Consider the following 26,877-nt stretch of genomic DNA (forward strand, 5'->3'; position numbering starts at 1 on the left):
TTTTCCCTTAGTGCTCCTTTTAATGATTTTATTAGTATGGTCACAAGTTTGATGTCTACAGTACATTGATAATGTAGCTAGATACAAACATCTTAAATAAGTAAATTACATAAGTGTGTCAAGTTTTAAAATGTCTACTCCGAGTGATCATGCATTTCCCATGCATTTGCATCTGCACCCCCAAATTACACAATACAATCTGTGCTTATCTTCACTGGGTCTTGAAGCGTGCCTCTTCTAAGTCAGGGCAGGAGTGTTGTGCCTTTTTGCAAGCCCAGACTTTGAAGGGCATCAATTTTGAACTCAGGCATTCCATGGAGCACGGTGGCTACACTGGGTTTTGCTTTGGTTCAGGTGAAAACCCAGTTAAGACTGACCATTGCTTGTGTGAGCCACCTGACCCCTCAAGGGCTTGGCTTACTGATGTCCCTGCGTGAGGCCCACAGACAGTTTCTGTAAGTGTTTCCTCCCTGCGGGGGAGTCTAGAATCCAGGTGCGCAGTCTTCCAACATGCTGTCAGTGATATAGCTGGAGCCAAGATGAGACTCGTAATAACTTTTTTCATCAAAAGTATTAACAGTCCAACCAACAACCTGAATGCCTTTAGCTGACCACTTCTTCACGTAGTCCCTGGAGAAAGAGGAAAAATCCACCATTAGAATAATGCCAACTGTCCCAGAAATCTCTAATGGTCTCTGAGTATGATATTCACTGAGGACGAACAGCACCCAGGAGGAGCCTCTTAACCGGCCTCTGCACTGCAGCCAGACTGTTCCAAGCCCAGCATGAGCCTCCCCCACACTGCCGCAGCTTTAAACACTTCAGCCGCCTCCTAAAAACAATCCCTTGCTGCCACGTGCCCCCACTGGAGGCTGCAAGCAGTGGCCTAGCCCCACCTGTTTCTTTGGCCTCATCTTACGCCACATGCCCTTTTTCTTTTCTGTGCTGTATTCTTTTCTGTGTGTGAATGGATTTTTCGTGCAATTCCATGCAAGAAACAGGCTCTTTCTTGCTACAACACTTTGGCACGTGTTTTCCCCTCTGACTTGGATCTCGACCCCTACCCTCCTCAATTCCCTTCAGATCTTAGTTTAGTTGTTTAGCTGTTACTTCCGTGGGGATGTTTTCCCTGATTCCTTTACTAGGAGAAATTAATACACATGCACTCTTCTCTCCTATATAGCATTTATTTTAGCTGTTATTTAATATTTATTGGATCACTTTTTGATTAGCATCGCTCTCTTCCTCTTGACTATAAACTCCATGAAGGCAGGCCATGGCCTCCTTTTTTTCACCATGGCCATCATCAGCTTCTTAATACAGAACCTTGTAATACCATAGGCATATACCAAATATCTACTGAACTGAGTGCATGCATGCCTGAAATAATATAAAACCTAAAAACTATAACCACCTGAAATACATAGCCATAAAATTGCCAAAACAGATTCAGAGAATGCTAACAGTTTAGGGAATGGAAAGTTTCTCAGAAGCAATGGAGTGGAGCCTGCAGGAAAGGTAGGAGAGATGAGGCCGGCGCCCACAAGACGTCTTCCCTGGATCCTGTGTTGGTTTTTAAAGGAAGCCAATCACAAGGAAATAAAATTTCTCTGTTTCTGTTGTCACAGTTTGACACTATTTCTTTAAAATGCACTAAAAAACAAGAATAATTGATCAGTATCTTTTGGAGACTGTGAAATAGGCTTGAACTCTTCCCACCTAAGTAGCATTCTAAATTAATAAAGGCATGGACGGCTCTGTGGGTGGGAACCAATGCAGGTGTCCACTGTTAATCCTCCTTTTCCAAGAAGAACATTCAGGAAATGTGTCAGGAGAAGATAAAATCTTCCAACTTACGGGGATATAAAATCCTTTTGTGCGAGGAAAGCTGAAACTCCACACAGGTACCACAAGATATTATGCATACTCCAATCGAGCAAAATGTCCAATGCCACAAACATGGATTGTTTCCAGAAAGTATCAAAGCGTGGTTTCCCATCTCCTGTGCGGCTAAGGCTCCAAGGTCTATGAATTAAAGCTGTTACTACATTCTGATCTGTTTGTCTCATCTGAAAAGAAATTTGGAAAAAGAAAGCCATAATCACATCTTAACTCTAATACCTCTCATTTGCTCTTTAGATTTAGCCAATGTACTCATTCTGAACGAGAAGGTCATAGGTGGTATGCTGCCCCATGTCTACTAAATACTCTATCATACATCCTTTGAAAAAATAATGTGTTAGATGTAAAGATGTAAATATACAGTATAAACAAGAACACTTCCTCCACAATCCTGAAAGAACTGCAATCCTATCTTTAAAATGAGAACATTATAATTTCAGGGTCAAATTTTAACAAAGTCACAAAGAGTAACTTTTAATTGGATATGGATTTAAATTATGGCTAGAGATAATTAGAATGCAATTAGGATGAAACCATGACCATTTTAAGAGAGGCTGGTTAGCTTTTGATCCTTTTTAGAGAAAATGGCTAAAAAAAGGTGTGGGGGTGGGGAAACGGGCTGAGAGAAGTGAGAAGAGAGAAGTGGGGGCAGGATGAAGACAAAGCGATGGAGAGACGGGATGCGGATGGGATTCTTTCAATCTGTGCTCTATGCTGCTCTGGAAAATGTATTACACATTTTAAAGGTCTGTGGTTAAGGAAGTCTGGGAAACACTGATTCAAATGTCTAAAAGCCCCATTACACTATTCATCTCAATGACACTTTATATCTCAGTAGGCTCCACCCTTACTGTAAAATTTTAAATATATGCTATGTTGGCCATTGCTGAGGAACCAACTCATTGTTTTGGAAACTGGTGAACAAAAGGCAAAATTAAGCATTTATTTGCTACTGAGTAGCTAAATCATAGATGAGAGTTCCTTTCTACAGAAGAATTCTACCTAGCTAATGCGCTTAGTTGCTCAGCCATGTCTGACTCTTTGCAACCCTATGGACTGTATGTAGCCCGCCAGGCTCCTCTGTCCATGGGGATTCTCCAGGCAAGAATACTGAAGTGGGTTACCATGCCCTCTTCCAGGGGATCTTCACAATCCAGGGATTGAACCCAGGTCTTCCGCATTGCAGGCACCACCAGGGAAGCCCATGAATACTGGAGTGGGTAGTCTATCCATTCTCCAGGGGATCTTCCCGACACAGGAATCAAACTGGGGTCTCTTGCATTGCAGGCAGATTCTTTACCAGCTGAGCTAACAGGGAAGCCCCTAATCTAGCTAATACATGAAGAATAAATGACAAACTTAAAATATTGATATTTTACAACTGCTAGTAAATTGCCACAACTGGACACTGGCATCAACAGCAGCTGCTGACAACACAAGTCAGCAAGACATTATGTGCCTCCTGATGGAAAAAGACCCTCACTTAAGAAATTACCTTGCCAAGAATAATTAAACCTAATCTGATTTATAGCTGTCACTACCAACTTATAGGAAATATACAGAGGAGACAATGTGTTCAATTGTATCATGGCATAATTAGCAAAATCCAGACTTTGGTAAATAAACTTTACAAAACAGTTTGGTTTCTTCAATAAATATATCACAAGGTGAGGGGGACAAAATTTACAGGTTTTAAGATTTAAATTCTAACATGAAGTTCTTATTTGGGTCCTGACTCAAATGAATAATTTGTTTAAAAAAAAAAAAAAAACAAAACCCAAAACCAAAAACTATGATATTTGTGAGACAAATGAAAGTTTATACATTGGATATTTGATTGTCTTAAGGACTTCCTGTTAGGTTTTAGATGGGATAATGATATTGTGATTATGTTTTTTAAAGATACTTAATGCAATTTTTATGGATGAAATGTCTGGAATCTGCTTCCAAATAACACTGGGGATAAATGGGATTATGGATGAAATAAGGATTATTGTTAAAGTTAGGAGGGCTGCTCTACTATCTACATATTTCAAATTAAGGCATATTTAAAATTGTCTAAGTAAGACTTATTTTTTAAAAAGGTCTGTTCTGCTGTTACTTAGTAAGATGCAGAGATATATAATTCTTTCTGTTCTGAGAATGCTTATCAAAGTAATCTGAATGAGTTATAAACATAAAAGGAGGAGCTAAAAAGGAATCAAGGTACTTTAAAACGGGGTCCAAGTACCCTCCCCTTCCCAAATTTTTGTTAATTTAAAAGAGTGGTCTCTTTAATTGATTCAGTTCAGTTTGATAGGCATCTATCTTATGCTTATTTAGTCCATTGCTATTATCACCACCAACTAACATAATATTACAGACAACAAAAACCCAGAATTTTACCTTATAGATAACTTCTGGCAAGAAAGAGCAGACGATACTATTATTGTATAGTTTAGGAAATTCCATATATACTTTCTTTAGAGCATCAGTAGCCTGTAAAACAGAGAGATTCATGTATTTAAAATCTATTAAAATGCAGTCCCAGACAGTAACTACTGTATTATTAAGTACAACTCTATTAACTACATCAGAAGTGTACTAATAATATATGGGGATATTCAAAGGAGTACTGGATGCATTTTAAACTCATACCAGCAGACGAGTAAGCAGCTGGGGTACTGCTGCTTTACTATTTTGCTGAGAGGCTCACCTCCTTCTGTCATACTTTGGAAAAATACGGCATATTACAGGCCAGTGGAGGCTGCAAGCAAAAATTTAAAGTCTTCTCCTTATATCCCAGTTTAGCCACTAGAAAAGGTCCTTTTATCCCTACAACTCTTATCACTCTTTGCCTTTCCTAGCTCAAGCAGGAGTCAACCAGTCTGGGAAATAGAAAGGATAGATTTTCGCAGTCTAGAGAGAGAGGAAATGTCACCCATCACCAACATGGAGGGGGAAGCAATGGGACAGGGAGAAACTGGGGAGAGCTGGAAGTCTCCCAACTCTTCCCAGGAAGAGCAGAAGTTTCTTTTTGTAGCAGTCCAGCTACTAAATGAAAAGAAATGACACAATTAAGATACTGGCATTGTGTAACCTTTATTGAATTAAGAGGTCTGGCCATGGAACAACAGTAGCAGCTAACAACAGAGGTGTCCAGATGTTAAGTGGACTGTAACGTTGTTACATCATAATTCTTGAAATACCCCTAATTTTTGGAAAATCACATTTAACCTACAACCAAATATAAGCAATGAAATGCAATACAAAAAATAAGAAAGAAATTATTCATGTCATGCTTCCCTTCACTAATATCACAAAGTATGTGCTAGAAAGTTGAAGTCATTTTCAACCAACACGCACTGTGTGTGATGTTTCATCCAGATTCTTTATCGAATTCTCACAATGACCTTACACGGTCATTTCTTATGTTGTTCCCTCTTTGCCCACAAGGAAACCGAACCTAATCAAGGTTAACATCACACTGTAGTCAGTGACAGTTTAGTCATGACCTCCAGCGCCTGTGATCTTGCTCCTGTACTGCATCTCCAACTTGCCGCTGACACCTGTTTCTTTACATTCCCGCCTTGGTCAATTAGGTCACTATGTTCTATCCAAAGCTGCCCAAACCATCTGTGAATACCCAACCAGAAAGCTCAAATAGCAATACCTGGATTAAAAAACAAATTTTCTCCTCCTCCCTCACCCCTCCTTATTCTAAGAAAATAAGCAAGAAGGTCAGTACATTGTGGGTGAAACGTAGGGCCTATCAGGGATTCCAAACGTGGGCAATATCATCAATAAAACCTAAGGTGCCCATTGAAAATAAATGTCCCCCCCGCCCCCCGCCAAAAAAAAACCCCATATTCCTTGAGCCCACGACTTGAACCACTTTTAGGATTTAATCTCTGAATGGGGTGGCCTAGGAATTTCTATTTTCAATATGTATTCCTGGTGACTCTGATGCAGACTGACCGAAAAGGCTAGATATAGAGAACCATCAGTTTACCAGAATAATAAATTAACCAGAGCGCCCTTCTCCTCTTTACTCAAAAATGGGAGTTTATTGTACTTAAGTTAGAGGTTCATATTTCAGGTTTTAACAATTGTTTTCAATTTTAAATAAAAATTTTTTTCAACACCTTTTATTTTTAATAAAAGTTTGTATCATTAGAACTCTCCAGGATTTCACAGGCAAGGATACTGGAGTGGGTTACCATTTCCTTCTTCAGGGGATCTTCCTGACCCAGGGATCAAACCTGTGTCTCCTGCTTTGGCAGGTGGGTTCTTTACCTCTGAGCCACCTGGGAAGCCCCTAGCTGGTCATCAGTTCAGCTGAGTCGCTCAGTCGTGTCCGGCTCTTTGCGACCCCATGAATCACAGCACGCCAGGCCTCCCTGTCCATCACCAACTCCTGGAGTTTACTCAAACTCATGTCCAACGAGTCGGTGATGCCATCCAGCCATCTCATCCTCTGTCATCCCCTTCTCTTCCTGCCCCCAATCCCTCCCAGCATCAGGGTCTTTTCCAATGAGTCAACTCTTCGCATGAGGTGGCCAAAGTATTGGAGTTTCAGCTTCAGCATCAGTCCTTCCAATGATCATAATTCTGACCGGGGGAAAATACCCCAGTTGTATAAATACAGAAAAATGTATTTGTACTTGAAAAGTTAAGAGAAAAAACATAATATGAACTGTATTTTCCCATTGATTTCCACTGCAATAATGTGTTTTTATGTATAAAAGTATATGTTCTAAAAGTTATGCAAAATCTTATTTGAAATGTAATACCATACTTTTAAAAAATTATAGTAAATAAAAGTATAACTATTCAAGTCATAGAATAAAAAAACTATATGTAAGGGGGACTTGTCTGGTGGTCCAGAGGTTAAGACTGCCTGTCAATGCAGGGGACACAGTCCACCATCTTCCCTGGTCCAGCAAGATCCCACAGGCTACTGAGCAACTAAGCCTGTGCACCTAGAACCTGAGCTCTGCAACAAGAGAAGCCACTGCAGTGAGAAGTCCGAGTATCGCAATGAAGAGCAGCCCCTGGTCGCTACAACTAGAGAAAGCCTGTACACAGTAACGAAGACCCAGCACAGCCCATTAAAAAAAGAAAAAAAAAAAAACTATACATAAGGGACGTAAATCATACAAAAGGGGCAAATCTTTGTAGAAGGTAAATATCCTCTTAGCTATAAGAAGCTTTAAATACAGGAGCTTTCTTTAAATTCAGTCCACAGCTCTCTACCTAAGACTCTTATCAGCTAGATCCAATCGGTCTCATGTTCAACTTCTGAAGTCCTTTTTATGAGGTTACTAGAGTGGTTTATTCAAGAAGTGCCTCTTTACTGTTTATTTAATATCTGTTGTGAATGTTTTATCCAAGTAAGAGAAACCTGACTCTTGTATTTCATGCTAGTTGTTGAATATTAGGAATTAAACAGTTCCATCAAAGTTTAAAAGGTTAAAAGAGTCCATGCTTTACTGCTTCCTTGAAGATGTGGATTTTTGCTTTGTAAACTTCCATTACGCAAATATAATTTGTAAAAATAATTTAAGAAGAAAATATAAATAAGAAAATATACAATTAATTTTGCAATAGCCTTGCAAATAAAGAGGTATTTTCAAAAGAGAAGCCTATGGAATAAATCGTACCTTAGATGCATGGCCCTTGACATCAAAGAAGATTGTGAGGTTATGGTTTAGGCACTCTGCAACGGCTTCTCTTAGGGTAGGGATCTTTTCATTAGGGAAATCATTCCTACAAGAGAGGGGAAAGGAATAGTACAATGTAGGAAAAAAGAAATGATAAAAATTAAATGAAACAGACATCTGACAAATGTCTCCCAACCAAAGGAAGAGTGTTTTCACCAACTTCCTTTCTCCAACCATCCCAAAGTCCAAGGACAATTTACTATATCTTCTTAAACCAAATTAAAGATATTCTAGGCCAAAGATCAGCAACAATAAAAATCATTTACTTTTTAGGCATTCACTGGATTTGTAATTAGTAACTTTAAAGGGCAGAGTATATGCTATCTTTGGAGAACTCAGAGACTTAATTTTAAGATTGTGACTTCCCCAATAGAGTCTTATGTAGGAGAAATCCCTAGCAATACATATACATCTGTTAACTATATTGTTGTACATTTAAGTGCAACTTTAAAAAATAATTTTCTAATACATAAATTTTTTAAAAAGAAAAGGAAAGTTAAGTGCCTGACACACAAGAAACCAGCTTTTCTCACATAATGAAATTTCAGTCTACATGATGTAACGTACGCTAATTGAACCACATTATTCCAGCATTAAGATCTTGGTTTTAAAAAAGATAAAAATAACTTATATAAGCATTTTTGCTTTAAGTGTTGCCTTTGAACTTTACATCTTAATAGCTACATCACTGTAATATGAACACCAGCCTTTCCCTCCCCTTTGGCAGAGCAATGAAGTAACTGTAATAGTAGAGAACCATTTCAGCAGCCTTGACTCAGAAATTTCAAATGTTATCAATATCCTTTCTAAAGTATGACTTCCTTTGGCTGACTATTTCTTTCAGTTCCAAGGAAAAGAAAGTCCAAGTCATCTTGTGGGGAGGACTATAACTTAATCACTGGGTCAAATAAATTGATCAGAGAACTGTTGTAACATGAATTACAGTAAGAACACATTTTTCAGTATTACAAAGACAACAGGAGAGGGATTTAAATAGTCACATTACAAAGTATATTATTCAGTATACCAATACCAAGGTTTTTATATAGCTGTTAATGGTGGGATGGGCATGGGTTCTGTGGTCATACACGTTTCAGAAACACGAAATTAAAGGTAAGAATTGATTGACAGGGATACCCTGACAGATGTATCCTTAAGGGAAACATCTAAAGTATACAGTGTTTGATCTTATTTGATCATAGAACTATTTTCTTCTGGAACACCTTACAGAACTAGCTGTGACATACATACATACATACACACACACACACATATACAAATTTATGACAGTACAAAGTAATTGCCACGTTAGAGTACTGTCTTGAGAATAATTCTGAATCAAATCTGGCCTCAGTGGGAAAAGATGAAAAACATCTTATTTCTGTTGTCCCTGGCATGTGCTTGTTACCTGGGAAACCTGTATACAGTAGAAAACAAAACAGAACAGAACAACTCTCCTGGAGCAGAATTAGAAGGTGAAAGACGCACTTAGGCGACAACACACCACTTACCTTAACCTGTGATTTGCTGCAGCATTAAGCTTCCTAATTTGTTCAAATGTCAAATCGCACAGCCGCCCGGTGCCATCAGTTGTCCTATCTACTGTGTTGTCGTGCATTATGACGGGGATCCCGTCAGAAGTGAACTCCAGGTCCAGTTCCACGCCTGCTGCTCCATTCTTAGCTGCCTTAACAAAAACACGGATGATTTTACTGTCGACTGGCCACAGATGTCATTTTGCAATCTAAGCACTCAAGATGACCATCAGGGCTGGCTGAGCAGACTGTTTCTTTTACTGATTCTATTCCCTTCCTATACCAAATAGCAACCAAATCTGTTTCTTTTTTTCATGGATGTTAAAGGAAAACAACAGAATGGGAAAGACTAGAGATCTCTTCAAGAAAATTAGAGATACCAAGGGAATATTTCATGCAAAGATGGGCTCGATAAAGGACAGAATGGTATGGACCTAACAGAAGCAAAAGATATTAAGAAAAGGTGGCAAGAATATACAGAACTGTACAAAAAAGATCTTCACGACCCAGATAATCACAATGGTGTGGTCACTCACCTAGAGCCAGACATCCTGGAATGTGAAGTCACTACGAAAGAAAGCATCACTACGAATAAAGCTAGTGGAGGTGATAGAATTCCAGTTGAGCTATTTCATATCCTGAAAGATGATGCTGTGAAAGTGCTACACTCAATATGCTAGCAAATTTGGAAAACTCAGCAGTGGCCACAGGACTGGAAAGGGTCAGTTTTCATTCCAATCCCAAAGAAAGGCAATGCCAAAGAATGCTCAAACTACCGCACAATTGCATTCATCTCACATGCTAGTAAAGTAATGCTCAAAATTCTCCAAGCTAGGCTTCAGCAATACGTGAACCATGAACTTCCAGATGTTCAAGCTGGATTAAGAAAAGGCAGAGGAACCAGAGATCAAATTACCAACATCCACTGGATCATAGAAAAAGCAAGAGAGTTCCAGAAAAATGTCTATTTCTGCTTTATTGACTATGCCAAAGCCTTTGACTGTGTGGATCACAATACACTGTGGAAAATTCTGAAAGAGATGGGAGTACCAGACCACCTGACCTGCCTCTTGAAAAACCTATATGCAGGTCAGGAAGAAACAGTTAGAACTGGACATGGAACAGACTGGTTCCAAATAGGAAAAGGAGTATGTCAAGGCTGTATATTGTCACCCTGCTTATTTAACTTATATGTAGAGTACATCATGAGAAACGCCGGGCTGGAAGAAACAAGCTGGAATCAAGATTGCTGGGAGAAACATCAATAACCTCAGATATGCAGACGACACCGCCCTTATGGCAGAACATGAAGAGGAACTAAATAGCCTCTTGATGAAAGGGAAAGAGGAGAGTGAAAAAGTTGGCTTAAAGCTCAACATTCAGAAAACTAAGATCATGGCACCTGGTCCCATCACTTCATGGCAAATAGATGGGGAAACAGTGGAAACAGTGTCAGACTTTATTTTTTTGGGCTCCAAAATCACTGCAGATGGTGATTGCAGCCATGAAATTAAATTAAATGCTTGCCCCTTAGGAGGAAAGTTATGACCAACCTAGACAGCATATTAAAAAGCAGAGACATTACTTTGCCAACAAAGGTCCGTCTAGTCAAGGCTATGGTTTTTCCAGTGGTCATGTATGGATGAGAGTTGGACTGTGAAGAAAGCTGAGCGCCGAAGAATTGATGCTTTTGAACTGTGGTGTTGGCAAAGACTCTTGAGAGTCCCTTGGACTGCAAGGAGATCCAACCAGACCATCCTAAAGGAGCTCAGTCCTGAGTGTTCATTGGAAGGACTGATGCTGAAGCTGAAACTCCAATACTCTGGTCACCTCATGCGAAGAGCTGACTCATTGGAAAAGACCCTGATGTTGGGAGGGATTGGGGGCAGGAGGAGAAGGGGACGACAGAGGATGAGATGGCTGGATGGCATCACCGACTCGATGGGCATGAGTTTGAGTAAACTCCGGGAGTTGGTGATTAACAGGGAGGCCTGGCGTGCTGTGATTCATGGGGTCGCAAAGAGTCGGACACGACTGAGCGACTCAACTGAACTGAACTGAACTGAACCTTACTTCAACTCAAGTAAGGTTAGGTGGTGCTAGTGGTAAAGAACCCGCCTGCCACGGCAGGAGACTTAAAAGACCAGTTCTCTGGGTCAGGAAGATCCCCTGTAGGAGGGCATGGCAACCCACTCCAGTATTCTTGGCTGAAGGCTCTCAAGGACAGAGAAGCCTGGCAGGCTACAGTCCATAGGGTCACAGAGTCGGACACGACTAAATGACTTAGTACGGCACAGCACAAGGTTAAAAACGCCAATGTAAGTAATTCCATAAAAACTTTGACTTCCCCACTTTTCTCATACTCAAGACTGGCAAATGGGGAGACTTTTGGAATTTGTTTTCTCTGGTTGCTTTAAATATATGGGCCATTAATGGCTTACAAATACTTAGTCAAATTTCACTGTCTACCCACACTCTTTGGTATAGACTCTCTGATGATCCCTCTGTGTTTGTTGATTAGTCGGCTACTGCAATAACTGGATGAGTCAGGTTTCTGTTGGTTTAACTCCATCCTCTAGAGCAGAAACACCAAGCTGCCTCAAGGAGACACTACATTCGTAAATGTGAGCAGCACTGGCTGTTGGCCAACAAGTTGGTGAGCCCAATAAGGCACAGAAGGATTTATCTAAAAATAGAACATGAACATAAAGTTTGAAGGGCCATGCTCCTTTGAGACACACTGTCCAACATTTGCTTCCTTAGCTTGAGACAATGAAGATATGAAATGTCCATTATGATAAAGACCTTAAACTTAAAATAAATTTTTGTAATTATGCAAAAACATGAAATAATTTTTTTAATTAGGCAAAAAAGACTTAATGGATATTAACATTTTGCCATATTTGCTTCAACCTCTTGCTGCCCTAAAACAATAATATGTATTATTTTCAGTCATTATTCTAACTGTTTTTAATATTAACTCATTTGATCATCACAACCCTTTAGGAGGTACTATTAATATGTTATTTAACTTATACACAGAGTACATCATGTGCAGTGCTGGGTTGGATGAAGCACAAACAGGAATCAAGATTGCCGGGAGAAATGTCAATAACCTCAGATATGCGGTGGAGAAGGCAATGGCACCCCACTCCAGTACTCTTGCCTGGAAAATCCCATGGACGGAGGAGCCTGGTAGGCTGCAGTCCATGGGGTTGCTAAGAGTCGGACACGACTGAGCGACTTCACTTTCATTTTTCACTTTCGTGCATTGGAGAAGGAAATGGCAACCCACTCCAGTATTCTTGCCTGGAGAATCCCAGGGACAGGGGAGCCTGGTGGGCTGCCATCTATGGGGTCGCACAGAGTTGGACACGACTGAAGTGACTTAGCAGCAGCAGCAGATATGCAGACGATACCACCCTTATGGCGTTAACTGAAGAGGAACTAAAGAACCTCTTCATGAAAGTGAAAGAGGAGAGTGAAAAAGCTGGCTTAAAACTCAACATTGAAGAAATTAAGATCATGGCATCCAGTCCCATCACTTCATGGCAAATAGATGGGGACACAATGGAAACAGTGACAGACTTTATTTTCTTGGGCTTCAAAATCACTGCAGATGGTTACTGCAGCCATGAGATTAAAAGATGCTTGCTCCCTGGAAGAAAAGCTATGACGAACATAGATAGCATATTAAAAAGCAGAGACGTTATTATGCTGACAAAGGTCTATATAGTCAAAGCTATGGTTTTTCCAGTAGTCATGTATGGATATGAGAGTTGGACCATTAAGAAAGGTAAGTGCTGAAAAAGTGATGCTTTTGAACTGTGGTGTTGGAGAAGACTCTTGAGAGTCCCCTGGACTGCAAGGAGATCCAACCAGTCCATCCTAAAGGAGATCAACCCTGCATATTGACTGGAAGGATTGATGCTGAAGCTGAAACTCCAATACTTTAGCCACCTGATGCAAAGAACTGACTCACTGGAAAAGACTCTGATGCTGGGAAAGATTGAAGGCAGGAGGAGAAGGGGACAATAGAGGATTAGATGGTTGGAGAGCATCACTGACTTGGTGGACATGAGTTTGCGCAAGCTCTGGGAATTGCTGATGGGCAAGGAAGTCTGGCATGCTGCAATCCGTGAGGTTGCAAAGAGTTGGACATGACTGAGCGACTGAACTGATTAACAGGCTCATTTTCAGATGAGGAAAACTGACAGAGATTAAGAAACTTGTTCTGGGTTACACAAACAAGGATGTGGTACAGGCTGCACTTTCTTTCTTTTAAAAAAATATTTATTTATTTGACTCCACCAGGTCTTAGGTGTGACACGTGGTATCTTCATCTTCACTGTGGCAATGTTAACTCTTAGCTGTGAGGCATGTGGGATCTAGTTTCCTGACCAAGGATCGAACCTGAGCCCCCTGAATTGGGAGCATGGAGTCTTAACCACTGGACTACCAGCGAAGTCCTGAGGCTACACTCTTAACCACATGACCTTACTATCACATACAGATACAGCTAGATACAGCTAATCCCTACCCTTTTCTTCTCCAAAGGTAACTGCCATGTGGATGTGCATTATTTCCATATCAATCCCTTATAGGTCTTTATATATTTACTACACACTTAAGTATCAATAAAAATATATGACACTGCAGTAGTGCATAGTAGACATTCAATAAATATTCGCTATTGTTATTATGCTCTTTTTAATGACTTTAATTGTAGTACAGTCAAATTTATTATGTCCTTTATAGGTGGAGATTTGTCTATTTTACTTAAATCCTTTCTTAACCTCACTTATAAAGATAAATAACTGTATTTCTTTTTAGCTTGAAAGGTTGATTTTCACATATATTACTAAGATTTCCCACTCTAAAAATTCTAATCCCAACACTAACTGGCTATGTCATCTAATTACTTATATTACTCTGGACTGTTTCATCATTTTTATGATGATGCTTTTCAAAGGATCTTAAGAGTTGTTGTGAGAATTTAGAAATAATGCATGTAAATAACCAAGCTTGGTGCCTGGCTCAGAGACAGCACTCAATATAAGCTATTATGACTAGAAAAACACTTATGCCTTAGCGAAAAAGTCATTATTTAAGATGTAATGCTTACATCTACACTAATTAAAGGTACATCTTTTTATAAGAGTAAAAGTGTACCTTTTCTAAGTTAAAAATATTAATTATGCACTGGTAAAGCAACACTGGTTATATATTTTATAACATAAAACAAGATCACATTTCCAGTATTCACAGTGCAGCTCTCTCACTGTAACACAAATGTTAACCTCATTCTCTAAGGCTAGTAACTAGGTTCAATTATACTTTTATTCATTACGGCCATCTTTATTTGGGTACCACACAAAAAATAATAATGGTGGGAGAATAGGACAGTGTAGGATAGTAATAGATAAATAACCATATAATACAAATTCTTGTATTTTAGCAACAACAATTAGCAATAGAATAGTATAGCACAGTATAGTAATAGAAATCAGATCAATGTTGCCTTAGGGCAGAGGCAGTAGAGGGTGACTCCAAAGAGAACACATAGGAACATTCTAGGGTGACGGAAATGAAGTGGTGGCTAGCCAGGTATATGTTTATCAAAACTCATCAAAGTGTATACCGAAATATACCTTTAATTGTATGTAAATTATACTTCGACAAAACTGATTTTAAAGTATCTGCTTTAATAAAGTCATTGTATCTATTTATTGACCACGCTGTGCGGCTTGTGGGAGCTTAGTTCTCCAACCTCCTGCATCGGAAGCCTGGAGTCTTAACCACTGGACTGTCTGGGAAGTTCCAAAGTCATTGTATTCATATGGCTTTTGAGATACTATTCACACACCACAAAATTAATCCATTTGAAGTATACAATTCAATTTTTTTAAACCGCATTTGCAATTGTGCAATCATCACCACAATGAATTTCCAAACTTCTTCATCACCCCCCTAAAAAAAAACCCATACCCATTAGCAGTCAGTCCCTACTTCCCTCTCTGACCCTCCCAGTCCCTGGCAACTACTAATCTGCTTCTCTCTCTGTGGCTTCGCCTATTCTAGACATTTTCTAAAAACGGAATTATATAATATGCAATCTTCTGTGACTAGGTTCTTTTACTTAGCATACTGTTTTCAAGGTTCATTCATGTTATGCATGTATGAGGACTTCATTCCTTTTCCCTGCTAAATAATATCCCAGTGTGGATATAGCACATTTTATTTACCCTTTCATCAGCAGATGGACAGTTCTGTTGTTTCCATTTTTTTGCTATTATGAGTAATGCTGTGGGGTTGCAAAGAGTTGGACATGACTGAGCGACTGAACTGATTAACAGGCTCATTTTCAGATGAGGAAAACTGAGAGAGATTAAGAAACTTGTTCTGGGTTACACAAACAAGGATGTGGTAGAGGCTGCACTTTCTTTCTTTCTTTTAAAAAAATATTTATTTATTTGACTCCACCAGGTCTTAGGTGTGACACGTGGTATCTTCATCTTCACTGTGGCAATGTTAACTCTTTTTTTGGGGAACATTCTTGTATGATGCACATTTTTACACGGTGCATGTTTTCAATTCCTTTGAATATATAACTAGGAGTGGAACCGCTGGTTCATATGGTAATTCTATACTTAACCTTTTGAGGAACTGCCAGACTAGTTTCCCATCATCAGTGTATGAAGGTTCCAATTTCTCCATAATCTTGTCAATACTACTTCTTGTCTTTTTGCTTATACCTGTCCTAGTGGGTATGACAGGGAAAGGTACACCCAACTAAATGCAGAGTTCCAGAGAATTGCAAGGAGAGACAAGAAGGCATTCTTCCATGAACAATGCAAAGAAATACAGGAAAACAACAGAAGGGGAAAGACCAGAGATTTCTTCAAGAAAACTGGAAAAATCAAAGGAATGTTTCATCCAAAGATGGGCACAATAAAGGACGGAAACAGTAAAGACCTAATAGAAGCAGAAGAGATCAAGAAGAAATGGAAAGACTACACAGAACTATACAAAAAAGATCGAATGACCCAGATAACCACGATGGTGTGGTCACTCACCCAGAGCCAGACATCCTGGAACATGAAGTCAAATGGGCCTGAGGAAGCACTGCTGCCAATAAAGCTCGTGGAGGTGATGGGATTCCAGCAGAGCTATTTAAAATCCTAAAAGATGGGAGCGGCAGCTGCGCAGCCCTGAGCGACTTTAAGATGTCACGGCACCCCCAGGCCCGGAGCTCCAGTTCCGCCACATCTTTGGCAAACCAGCCAGCAAGAACTGCTACGCTTCTGTGCCCATCACCCACAGAGTCCCAGACAATCATTTCTGTGCTGTGAACCCCCACTTCATCGCAGTCGTGACTTAGTGTACTGGTGGGGGTGCCTTCCTCGTCATCCCCTTGCACCGGACAGGAAAGCTGGACCCCCACTACCTGAAGGTCTGCGGGCACAGAGGGAATGTTTTAGATGTCAAATGGAACCCTTTCAATGATTGTGAGCTTGCCTCCTGTTCTGAAGATGCCATGATTAAAATCTGGGACATCCCCAAGCAGCTGCTGACCAAGAACCTCACAGCCTTCAGGAAGGAGCTAGTGGGCCACGCCCACAGAGTGGGCCTGGTGGAGTGGCACCCCACGGCTGCCAACATCCTCTTCTGCTCTGGCTACGACTACAAGGTGATGATCTGGAACCTGGATTCAAAGGAGTCTGTAATCATGAGCCCGTGAAGACAATTAATTGTCACCAAGACGTGATCCTCTCCATGTCCTTCAACACTAACGGCAGCCTGCTGGCCAGTGCCTGTAAAGACTGCAAGATTCGGGTTCTGGACTCCTGAGCAGGGACCATCCTTCAGGAAGCCAATAGAAAGGCACTGGGCCAACAAAGCGCTGTTTCTGGGGAACCTGCAGAAGCTGCTGCCCACAGGCACATCCCGAGGGAGCAACCGGCAGATGGCCCTAGGGGACTAGGACGGCCTCTCTGTGCCTGTCACAGAGGTGGACCTCGACGGCCCCTCGGGCGTGCTGCTTCCCTCCTATGATGCGGACACCAACATGCTCTCCGTGGTGGGGAAGGGAGACAGGAACATCCACTGCTATGAGATCAGTGCCAACAAACTGCGCCTGAACCACCCGACGGAACACCGCTCCTATAATCCACAGCGGGGGGTCGGGGTAATGCCAAAGAGAGGTCTCGACGTGTCCTCCTGAGAGATCTTCCGTTTCTACAAGCTGATCACATCCAAAAGCCTCATCGCGCCCAGATCCATGATTGTACCCCAGCAGTCAGGATCCTACCAAGAGGACATCTACCTGCCCACGGCCAGTGCCCAGCCCTCTCTGACAGCCCAGGTGCCAAGCCACGGAGCCTGCAGCCTCTGCCCTCAAAGAGACCCCTCTCCGTCCCCACGGTTCCCACCTCATTTCTTCAACCAGACAGAAAGGCTGGTTGCAGAGGATGGCCGGAGGCCCTTCTCCCTGCTAGAGGAGAAGGCGCCAAGGTGGGCGGCAGAACACAGACTGGAGAAGAAAACCTGGCTCACAGATTGCTCTGACATCTTCGAATGCCCCCCACCAAAGGCAGAGAACGAGCTGCTGCAGACGTTCTATTGGCTTCAAGATGAGACCCAAAGGCTCTGGAAGCTGGTGACGCAGGATAAGGTCCAGGCCGAACAGCTGGAACTGGAGATCAGACACTTGTGGATGAGCTCACAGAGGCTCTGAGCAGAGTCCTCTGCCCTCCTCACCCTCAGGGACACCTGTCGGCTCCATGGGGAGGTCCAGAACCAAACCACAGGTCCTCTGAGAACACCCACTGTTTCTATATATACGTTTTTTTCACTAGAAATGAAACTCTTGGTCACTGAAAGATTCCAGTGGGATCTGCTGCCGATTTTCCATTTGCCTTCTTGAAACAATGGTGTCTGAACTGACTCTTTTTAGATGATACCTTGCCTTCGGCTGACTTGTTTTGAACGGTCCACGATAATTTCTCAAGGAAAACAATACTGTAGAAAGTTAGAGCTGGAAGGACCTAGGAGGTGAAGCTGCCTCTGGTTTTCAAGCTGTGGTTCATAACAAGGCGGGGTGGGGAAGGTTAAGCCATGAGGGTTGTTTTGTAATATTGGCTTCTATGGTATACATAACTCTGCTATTAAAAATTAGAAGTTTGCAAAGCAAATAAATAAAAAATCCTAAGAGATGATGCTATTAAAGTGCTGCACTCAATATGTCAGCAAATTTGGAAAACCCAGTAGTGGCCACAGGACTGGAAAAGGTCAGTTTTCAATACAATTCCAAAGAAAGGCAATGCCAAAGAATGTTCAAATTACCCTACAATTGCACTCATTTCACATGTTACAAGATTATGCTCAAAATCCTTCAAGCTGGGCTTCAGCAATATGTAAACAGAGAACTTCCAGATATACACCCTGGATTTAGAAAACGCAGAGGAACCAGAGGTCAAGTTGCCGATATCCGTTGGGTCATAGAAAAAGCAAGGGAATTCCAAAACCACATCTACTTCTGCTTCACTGACTACACTCAAGCCTTTGACTATGTGGATCACAACAAACTGGAAAATTCTTGAAGAGACGGGAATACCAGACCACCTTACCTGTCCCCTGAGAAATATGTATGCAGGTCAGGAAGCAACAGTTAGAACTGGACATGGAACAACAGACTGGTTCCAAATAGGAAAAGGAGTACGTCAAGGCTGTATATTGTCACCCTGCTTATTTAACTTATATGCAGAGCATATCATGAGAAATGCTGGGCTGGATGAAGCACAAGCTGGAATCAAGATTGCTGGGAGAAATATCAATAACCTTGGATATGCATATGACACCACCCTTATGGCAGAAAGCGAAGAGGAACTAAAGAGCTTCTTGATGAAAGTGAAAGGGGAGAGTGAAAAATCCGGCTTAAAACTCAGTATTAAAAACACTAAGATCATGGCATCTGGTCCCATCATTTCATGACAAATAGAAGGGGAAAAGGTAGCATCAGTGACACATTTCCTCTTCTTGAGCTCTAAAATCACTGAGGATGGTGACTGCAGACAGGAAGTTAGAAGACAATTGCTTCTTGGCAAGAAAGCTATGACAGACCCAGACAGTGTGTTAAAAAGCAAAGACATCACTTTGCCAACAAAGGTCCGTATAGTCAAGGCTATGGTCTTTCCAGTAGTCATGTACGGATGCGAGAGCTGGGTCATAAAGAAGGCAGAGCACCGAAGAATTGATGCTTTCAAACTGTGGTGTTGGAGAAGACACTTGAGTGTCCCTTGGACAGCAAGGAGATCAAACCAGTTGATCTTAAAGGAAATCAACCCTGAACACTCACTGAAGGAGATACTGAAGCTGAAACTCCAGTATTTTGGTCATTGGATGCAAACAGCTGACTCACTGAAAAAGACCCTGATGCTGGCAAAGATCGAAGGCAGAAGGAAAAAAGGGCAACAGAGGATGAGATGCTTGGATGGCATCACCGATTGAATGGCCATCAACTTGGGCAAACTCCAGATGGTGAGGGACAGAGAAGCCTGGTGTGCTGCAGTCCATAGGGTCACAAAGAGTTGGACACGACTTGGCGACTGAACGACAACAACAAAGGGAGTGTGAAGTAGTATTTCACTGTGGTTTTGATTTGCATTTTTCTGATGGCTGACGGTGATGATTATCTTTTCTGATGGGCTACTTGTACACCATAATTCTTCCAGTAAACGTCAATATTTATCGAGTGCCTGCTATGTATCAGTCACTGTTCTAAGTAGTGAAGAGACTGGTAAGCAATGAAGAAAAGGAACACGGATCTTACATTTTAGTGGGGAGAAAGAGATTATGAACATGTTACGTGTACAATGGTAGTGATAAAAGTTTGAAAAAGAAAATGGAGGGTAATGTGAACGTTAAGGCAGGTAGGAGACAAGGCAATCAGGGAAGGCCTGTTTAAGAATATGGTATCTGAGAACAAGACAGAAAGCCCAGAGATAAACCCACACAACTATAGACATCCCATCTTTGAGAAAGGAGGCGAGAACATACAATGGGGCAGAGAAAGTCTCTTCAGTAAGTGGTGCTGGGAAAACTAGACAGCTACATGCAAAAGAATGAAACTAGATAAATCAAAATGGATTAAAGACCTAAAGGTATGATCAGAAACCATAAAACTCACAGGCAAAAGATCCCATGACATAAATAACAGCACTATCTTCTATGACCCACCTTCTACAGTAATGGAAATAAAAACAAAAATAAACAAGGTGGGACCTAGTTAAACTTAAAAGCTTTACACAGCAAAGGGAACTATAAACAAGGTGAAAAGACAATCCTCAGAATGAGAAAAAAATAAGAGTAAATGAAACAACTGACAAAGGATTAATTTCCAAAATAGACAAGCAGCTCATGCAACTCAATATCGGAAAAACAAACAACCCAATCAAAAATGGGCAAAGGACCTAAACAGACATTTCTCCAGAGAAGACATACTGCTGGCAATTAAACACATGAAAAGATGCTGAACATCACTCATTATTAGAGAAATGCAAATCAAAAGTACAATGAGATATCACCTCCCATCGGTCAGGGACGGCCATCATCAAAAAAATCTACAAACAACAAATGCTGGAGGGGGTGTGGAGATAAGGCAACTAACTCTCTTGCACTATTGGTGGGAAATGTAAACTGATACAGCCAAAATGGAAGACAGTATGGAGATTCCATAAAAAAGTAGGAATAAAGCTATTATACGACCCAATAATCCCACTACTGGGCCTATACCCTGAGAAAACCATAACTGAAAAAAAAAACACATGTACCCCAAAGTTCACTGCAGTACTATTTACTAGGAGTACTAGGACACAGGAGCAACCTAGATGTCCTCTCACAGATGAATGGATAAAGCAGCTGTGGTAGATATATACAACGGACTACTACTCAGCCATAAAAGGAAAGATCTGAGTCAGTGCTAATGAGATGGATGAACCTAAAGCCTATTTTACAGGATGAATCTGCTATAGAAACTGTGGTGGTGGAAAGAGATGAGCGGCACTTGGAGATGCAGAACAGCAGGGTTTATTCAGCACCAATACGGGCTCAGCGGAGTCACCTCCAGACTCCCCCACCCACCCTGCTCTCCCCAACCCCGGGCTCCGCCCCAGGCAGAAGCAATGGGCAAGCAAGATTACAGACGCAGAGGTGGTGAGCAAAAGCTGTTTAAGCAAGATAACAGGCAGAAGGCAGAAAGTTGTTATTCTCGATGGGGGTTGGTATTCCAGTTGAGGGTTCCCGCCTCAAACCAAGTCAGAAAGAGAAAAGCAAATATCATATATTAGTACATGTATGTGGAAACTAGAAAAATGGTACAGATGAACCTATTTGCAGGGCAAAAATGGAGACGCAGACATAGAGAAGAGACTTATGGATACTCTGGGTGGTGGGGGGAAGGAAGAGGGTGGGATGAATGGAGAGAGTAGCATGGAAATATATACACTAGCACATGTAAAATAGATAGCCAACGGGAATTTGCTATATGACTCAGGGAACTCCAACCAGGGCTGTGTGACAACCTAGAGGGGTGGGATGGGATGGGATGGGAGGTGGAAGGGATGTTCAACAGGGAGGGGACATGTGTATACCTACGGTTGATTCATGTTGATGTATGGCAGAAACTCACACAATATTGTAAAGCAATTATCCTTCAATTAAAAATAGATAAATTAAGAAAAAAAAGAATATGACATCTGAGCTGAGACTTTAGTGATAAAAGGGAGTCAACAAAACAAAGATCCAGGAGAAAAGTTTTCTAAGTAAAAGAAATAGCCAGTGTGATACAAACGCCACAAAGTAGAAAGAAGCCATAAAGTACCGACTGCCTACAGGGATCTATTCCTTTTCTTCTTCCCTGCTGGCAGAGAGCTCCTTTTGCCTGTGTTCAGTTCTCTCCTGTGCTGTAAGCGGACTATTACCAATCCCTCCTCGGGTGTGTGCGTGCATGTGGGAGACAGAAAGACTGACAGAGAGTGACTGACTCCTGCCAAGACTTATGGAAGAGGGAGTGGAGTCTTTTCTTGAGGTCAGATGCTGATACATAAGAATATGAGGCCTGGGGTTGAAATGGTCACCTGGCAACTATCAATACAATGAGGGCTATCAATATAGTACAAATATGCTACAGGTGGTAGAGCAGACCGAGCTAGAAACCGAGTCCTCCACAATCACAAATCGCACAGCTCAATAAACCATCCGAGAAGTTACCTCTCCCAGACGTACCTCTTATGGAACAAAGTCCGCTTATTGTTTGAAATATTTGAAGTTAGATTTTCTATTGCTTCATCAATGATGCTTTTAGCTTCATCAATAAACACCCAAGGTAGTTTAACCAAAGAGAGCAGGGGCTTTGAGAAAGGTCCCAAATAGAAAGTTATTTTGATTTTACCTAAGTGCAATAGAAAAACAACTGGAGGGGTTTCAAAATTGGCAGGATTTAATCTGAATTATACTTTTAAAGCTGCACTCTGGTCCCTCTGTGGAGAGTGAACTGCAGGTTTAATTTCATGCTTCAGTCACTGGTTGTAATTGTGAATCTTTCTGGAATGCATTCATCTCACCTCTCAAGTTTCTCCTTCTCTAGCTATTCTATAACCTACCAGAAATTCTACCACTGTCAAAATGTCTTCCCTTAATTTTTACATAATGGAATGTTTAATATAAATTATGAGCTGCAAACAAGCACAGGGAGCAAGAATAAGACAAAAAACAAACTCTGAAGGGAATAAACTACATACTTTTTTTTGAAGTCAAGAGGGATGTCTTCTGCAGCTAAATTCTGTCGCGGCTAAACAGTTCACTGACAATGACCTCAAGCTAAATGACATCTCATTTCCTCTTAAAACCAGGAATCAGCTTGGAACGATGTTATTGAATCATAATTACATAAAGACACGTTCAACCTAAACACATAAGGTATGAATGGAATTTAGCTATAATTCCCTTGCAACACAATAGGATATGACACTCTATCCATGTATGTGTATTTTGCATACACATATCTCCACATTTAATATGGCTTCTATTTAGTTGACATCCTGGCCAAACCACGACATCCATTGGTAAATACTTATGAATACCTTCTGTGCTCAACTAACACTGAGTTATACTTTAAGGCATGGACATGAACTTGGGCAAACTCCGGGAGATGGTGAGGGACAGGGAAGGTAGTCCATGGGGTTGTGAAGAGTCAGCTATGACTTGGCGACTGAACAAAAACATACTTTAAGGCAACTTACATAAAGGTAAGTTGAAATGAAAGCCAGTAACAATGTTTTGTTTTTATAGTAATTATTCCTTTTCATGACAATTTTATCTCCTGTTATGTTTCTTCATCCAACCTTTCAGTTTGTTTAGAACAAGAAATACATTCTTCACTATCTTTAGTCTTATTTTTAAAATTGATTTCAATTGGAGAATAATTACTTTACAATATTGTGATGGTTTTTGCCATACATCAGCATGAACTGGCCACAGGTATACACGTGTCCCCTCCCTGCTGAACGCCCCTCCCACCTCACTCCCCACCTCATCCTTCCAGGTTGTTAGAGCTCTGGCTTTGGGTTCCCTGCATCATACATCAACTTCCCACTGGCTTTTTATTTCACATATGGCAATGTATATGTTTCAATGCTATTTTCTCAAATCATCCACCTTCTCCTTCTCCCACTGTGCCCGAAAGTCTGTCCTTTTTTTTTTTTTGCTTGTTTGTTTTTTTATTGTTTTATTTTGTTCCTCATGTTTTTAGAATTATTTTTAAGCAGAATGCTAGAAGAGCTGCTCTGTCTCCCTTCTGTCACAAAGAACTAAAGGGAAAGAAGCATAAAAGACATAACTTGGTTTATAAAGTTAGATGCCCTTCACCAAATTAAAACTGCCTTCTGACCCTCTTCCTTCTTCAGACTTAAAACTTTTTACCTTTACTTTCTCTTTAGATTCTTGGCCCAAAGAGCTAATATTTGTGGAAGTCTTATCTTGGGCCGAGCACTTTATGTAGACTACTTTACTGAATCACAACTGATTAGGCGGATATTAACATTATTCCCACTTTACCAATGAGGAAACTAAGGTCAGAGCTAGGATCAGAGTGAGGCAAGGTATGCTATGCTTGCTACATCCTACCGGTGACTCTGACTGGGACACAGAGCACTTAAGTAACTCGCTCACCACACAAAATTGTCTGTCCCTTAGCTGGACCAAGAAAGGTCAGTCCAAATTCAACATCCTGGAACATGAATATTCTAATCTACAACAAAGAGCACTGGGGCTTAGAATCAGAAGGTGATACCGCGCAGGGCCCTGCAGAGCTCGTGGGCACAAAGACTTATTTGTGTCCCCCCACTTCTTGTATTATAGGAAACAGCTTTCAGCCAGCCTCCATGACCTTCCCTGAGTTCCAAAGGGCAGAGTCAAGCAGTTGTTAATCAGGGAAGGGAGTGGATGTGAGACCAGGGAGAAATAGTCAAGAACAGTCTTGGGGCAAGGTCCTGTTTCCCTATCAACAGATAAACACAGCAATATCTTTGAGTTATTTTACAGGTACTAAAACCCCCTCCAGGTGGGTGAATTTATGATTAACGATGGTATGCTGCCCAGAAGCATGTAGATCCCAGACCAGTTGGACCTGAAGGTTGAAGATGTTGACTCCCACTTAGCTCACCACCAACCCATCAGAAGAATGTCCGTCCATGAGCTGATCATGCCCTCTTTGAAGAATTACTATAAAACTCGCTGTCTTCCCAAAGTGGGGACACATGGTTTTGAGGGCATTAGCCCACTGTGGCCCCCTTTCCTTGGCAAAGCAATAAAGCTATCTTTTTCTACTTCACCCAAAACTCTTGTCTCCGAGATTTGACTTGGCACCGGTGTACAGAGAAGCTGAGCTTACAGAATCAAACGCTGAATTTGAGAAAGAGCTGTGTGTGTTTGAGCCAGTATTCCTACCGACTCAACATTAAAGTGTTTCAGAGAAATGAGAGGATCAGATATATTTTCACAGATGCAACAGTGCCCAGACAACTGGAAAGCTCTCTTACTAAGTAAGCTATCATTATGATGAAGTCTGGAGACTGCCAAGAGAGCCTTGTGAAAAGGGGAGGCAGAAATCATCAGGAGTCCTGCTGCCAGGGTTGTCTGACCATGGGGATCCTAATAAGGAGAGGATCTGGATACTTTGGAGGGCACATAAAGACAGCCCCTGTGAAAGTGATCCACTTAGAATATGTAAGCTAACCACTGACCAAGACTCTCCTTAACCAGGCCAGATTTCCTGCTTCATTCACACACCAACCTTTGTTTAGCCCCTTAAAGTCAGGCCATATACTATTCTGTTACCTAAGGATCCCAACATCATTCCCACCTCAGAACCTTTGCACTTGCTGTTTCCATTTCCTGGAGCACTCTCCCCCCAGATTAATGGGTGGCTCTTCATAATTACAGTTTCAGTTCAAAGGTCACTTTCCAACAGGATTTCTGTCTACAGTAGCATGACTTCTTCCTCTAGTCATTCCTTATTGCGTTAGCCTATTTCTTCATTGCACTCATTGCTCTCTTAGAAGTACCTCATTTATGTACTTGTTTAAGGCCTGTCTCCCCTACTCCAACGCCAAGCTCTGTGAAAGCAGGGACCCCTTCTGTCTTGGTCATGACTATCCTCAGCACTTGGCATATAGCAAATACACAGGTATTTGCAGTGTTCCATAAATACTTGGAAGTCAGGAGATTTTCCGGAATTCAGACGGATTGATGGTCACTTCAGTGTACTCTTTGTGGACGAATGGGGAATGCCAAGGCCATCACGAAAAGGCTGGGGAACCTTCGGAAAGGCAGGCAAAAGTCCAAGCTCCCAGGAGGGGCACAGGGGCGGGAGGGGTGCGGGACTCACCTGCCGAATGGCCGCCAGCGTGTTCTCGGGAGCGTCGTGGCTGCCTCCGCGGTGGGCGATGGCGGAAACGCGGTCCCGGGGCTTGAGCACCTGCATAGCCCTGCGGGAGGGCACCGGCTCAAAGCTGAAGAGGCGCAACAGGAGGTAGAGGCTGCCAGTGAAGAGGCAGGCATTGAAGGGACTGCGCGTCAGCAGCAGCAGCACCAGGAGCAGGAAGGAGAAGGGGCCCATGAGGCCCCCCTGATCCTCCCACAGCCACATGCCGGCGCCCGCACCGGCACGGATGGGAGGCCCGGACCCGCCGGGCTCCCAGGACAGGACACCGAGAAGCTAGGACGAGAGCCCAAATCGCCGGCTGCAGCCAGCACCCTTTGAGTGGACCAGCGCCGCACAATGGCGGCAGCCGCTACTTCCGGAGAAGGAGTCCGAGGCCCAGCCAATCAGGGCCGAGGATCTCCAGAGCTCGGGGCGGAGCCGCTGCCAAGGCAACGGAGGCGGGCTCAGGCTCCCGGCTGGCATTCCAAAGTGGCTTTGGGTTAATCTGCAGTCCGGACTTTTATCAAGGCTTTCAAACACTACAAAGAAGGGGAGGGATATAAGAGCAGTCTTAAGGTCGTAAGACTAGAAAAGATCTTAATGACTCCATTTTGGCATCAAGAGACCTGCCCAGGGTTCCTCTGAAGGGGCACGACGCTTAGACTAGTTATTAGTTTAAGGTATGCAAACACCGGGTCTTCCCTTGTGACTCGGCTGGTAAAGAATCCGCCTGCAATGCGGGAGACCTGGGTTCCAT

The 26,877-nt window shown here is 41.9% G+C and overlaps 1 protein-coding gene and 1 pseudogene across 1 annotated transcript; one reads left to right on the forward strand and one right to left on the reverse strand.

Annotated features, from left to right (window-relative positions):
* GDE1 (glycerophosphodiester phosphodiesterase 1) lies at positions 1–26,507 on the reverse strand. The gene is made up of 6 exons (XM_043914430.1): positions 26,085–26,507; positions 9,116–9,291; positions 7,545–7,650; positions 4,288–4,380; positions 1,858–2,069; positions 1–630 (listed from the first exon to the last, which is right to left on the reverse strand). Exons 1-6 carry the CDS (start codon positions 26,343–26,345, stop codon positions 483–485), a joined length of 996 nt encoding a protein of 331 aa, XP_043770365.1. The 5' UTR covers positions 26,346–26,507; the 3' UTR covers positions 1–482.
* LOC122701468 lies at positions 16,366–17,876 on the forward strand (annotated as a pseudogene).
* Positions 26,508–26,877: the final 370 nt, after the last annotated feature.

The sequence above is a fragment of the Cervus elaphus genome, chromosome 10 (genome assembly GCF_910594005.1).
Source record: "Cervus elaphus chromosome 10, mCerEla1.1, whole genome shotgun sequence".
Lineage (NCBI taxonomy): Eukaryota > Metazoa > Chordata > Mammalia > Artiodactyla > Cervidae > Cervus > Cervus elaphus.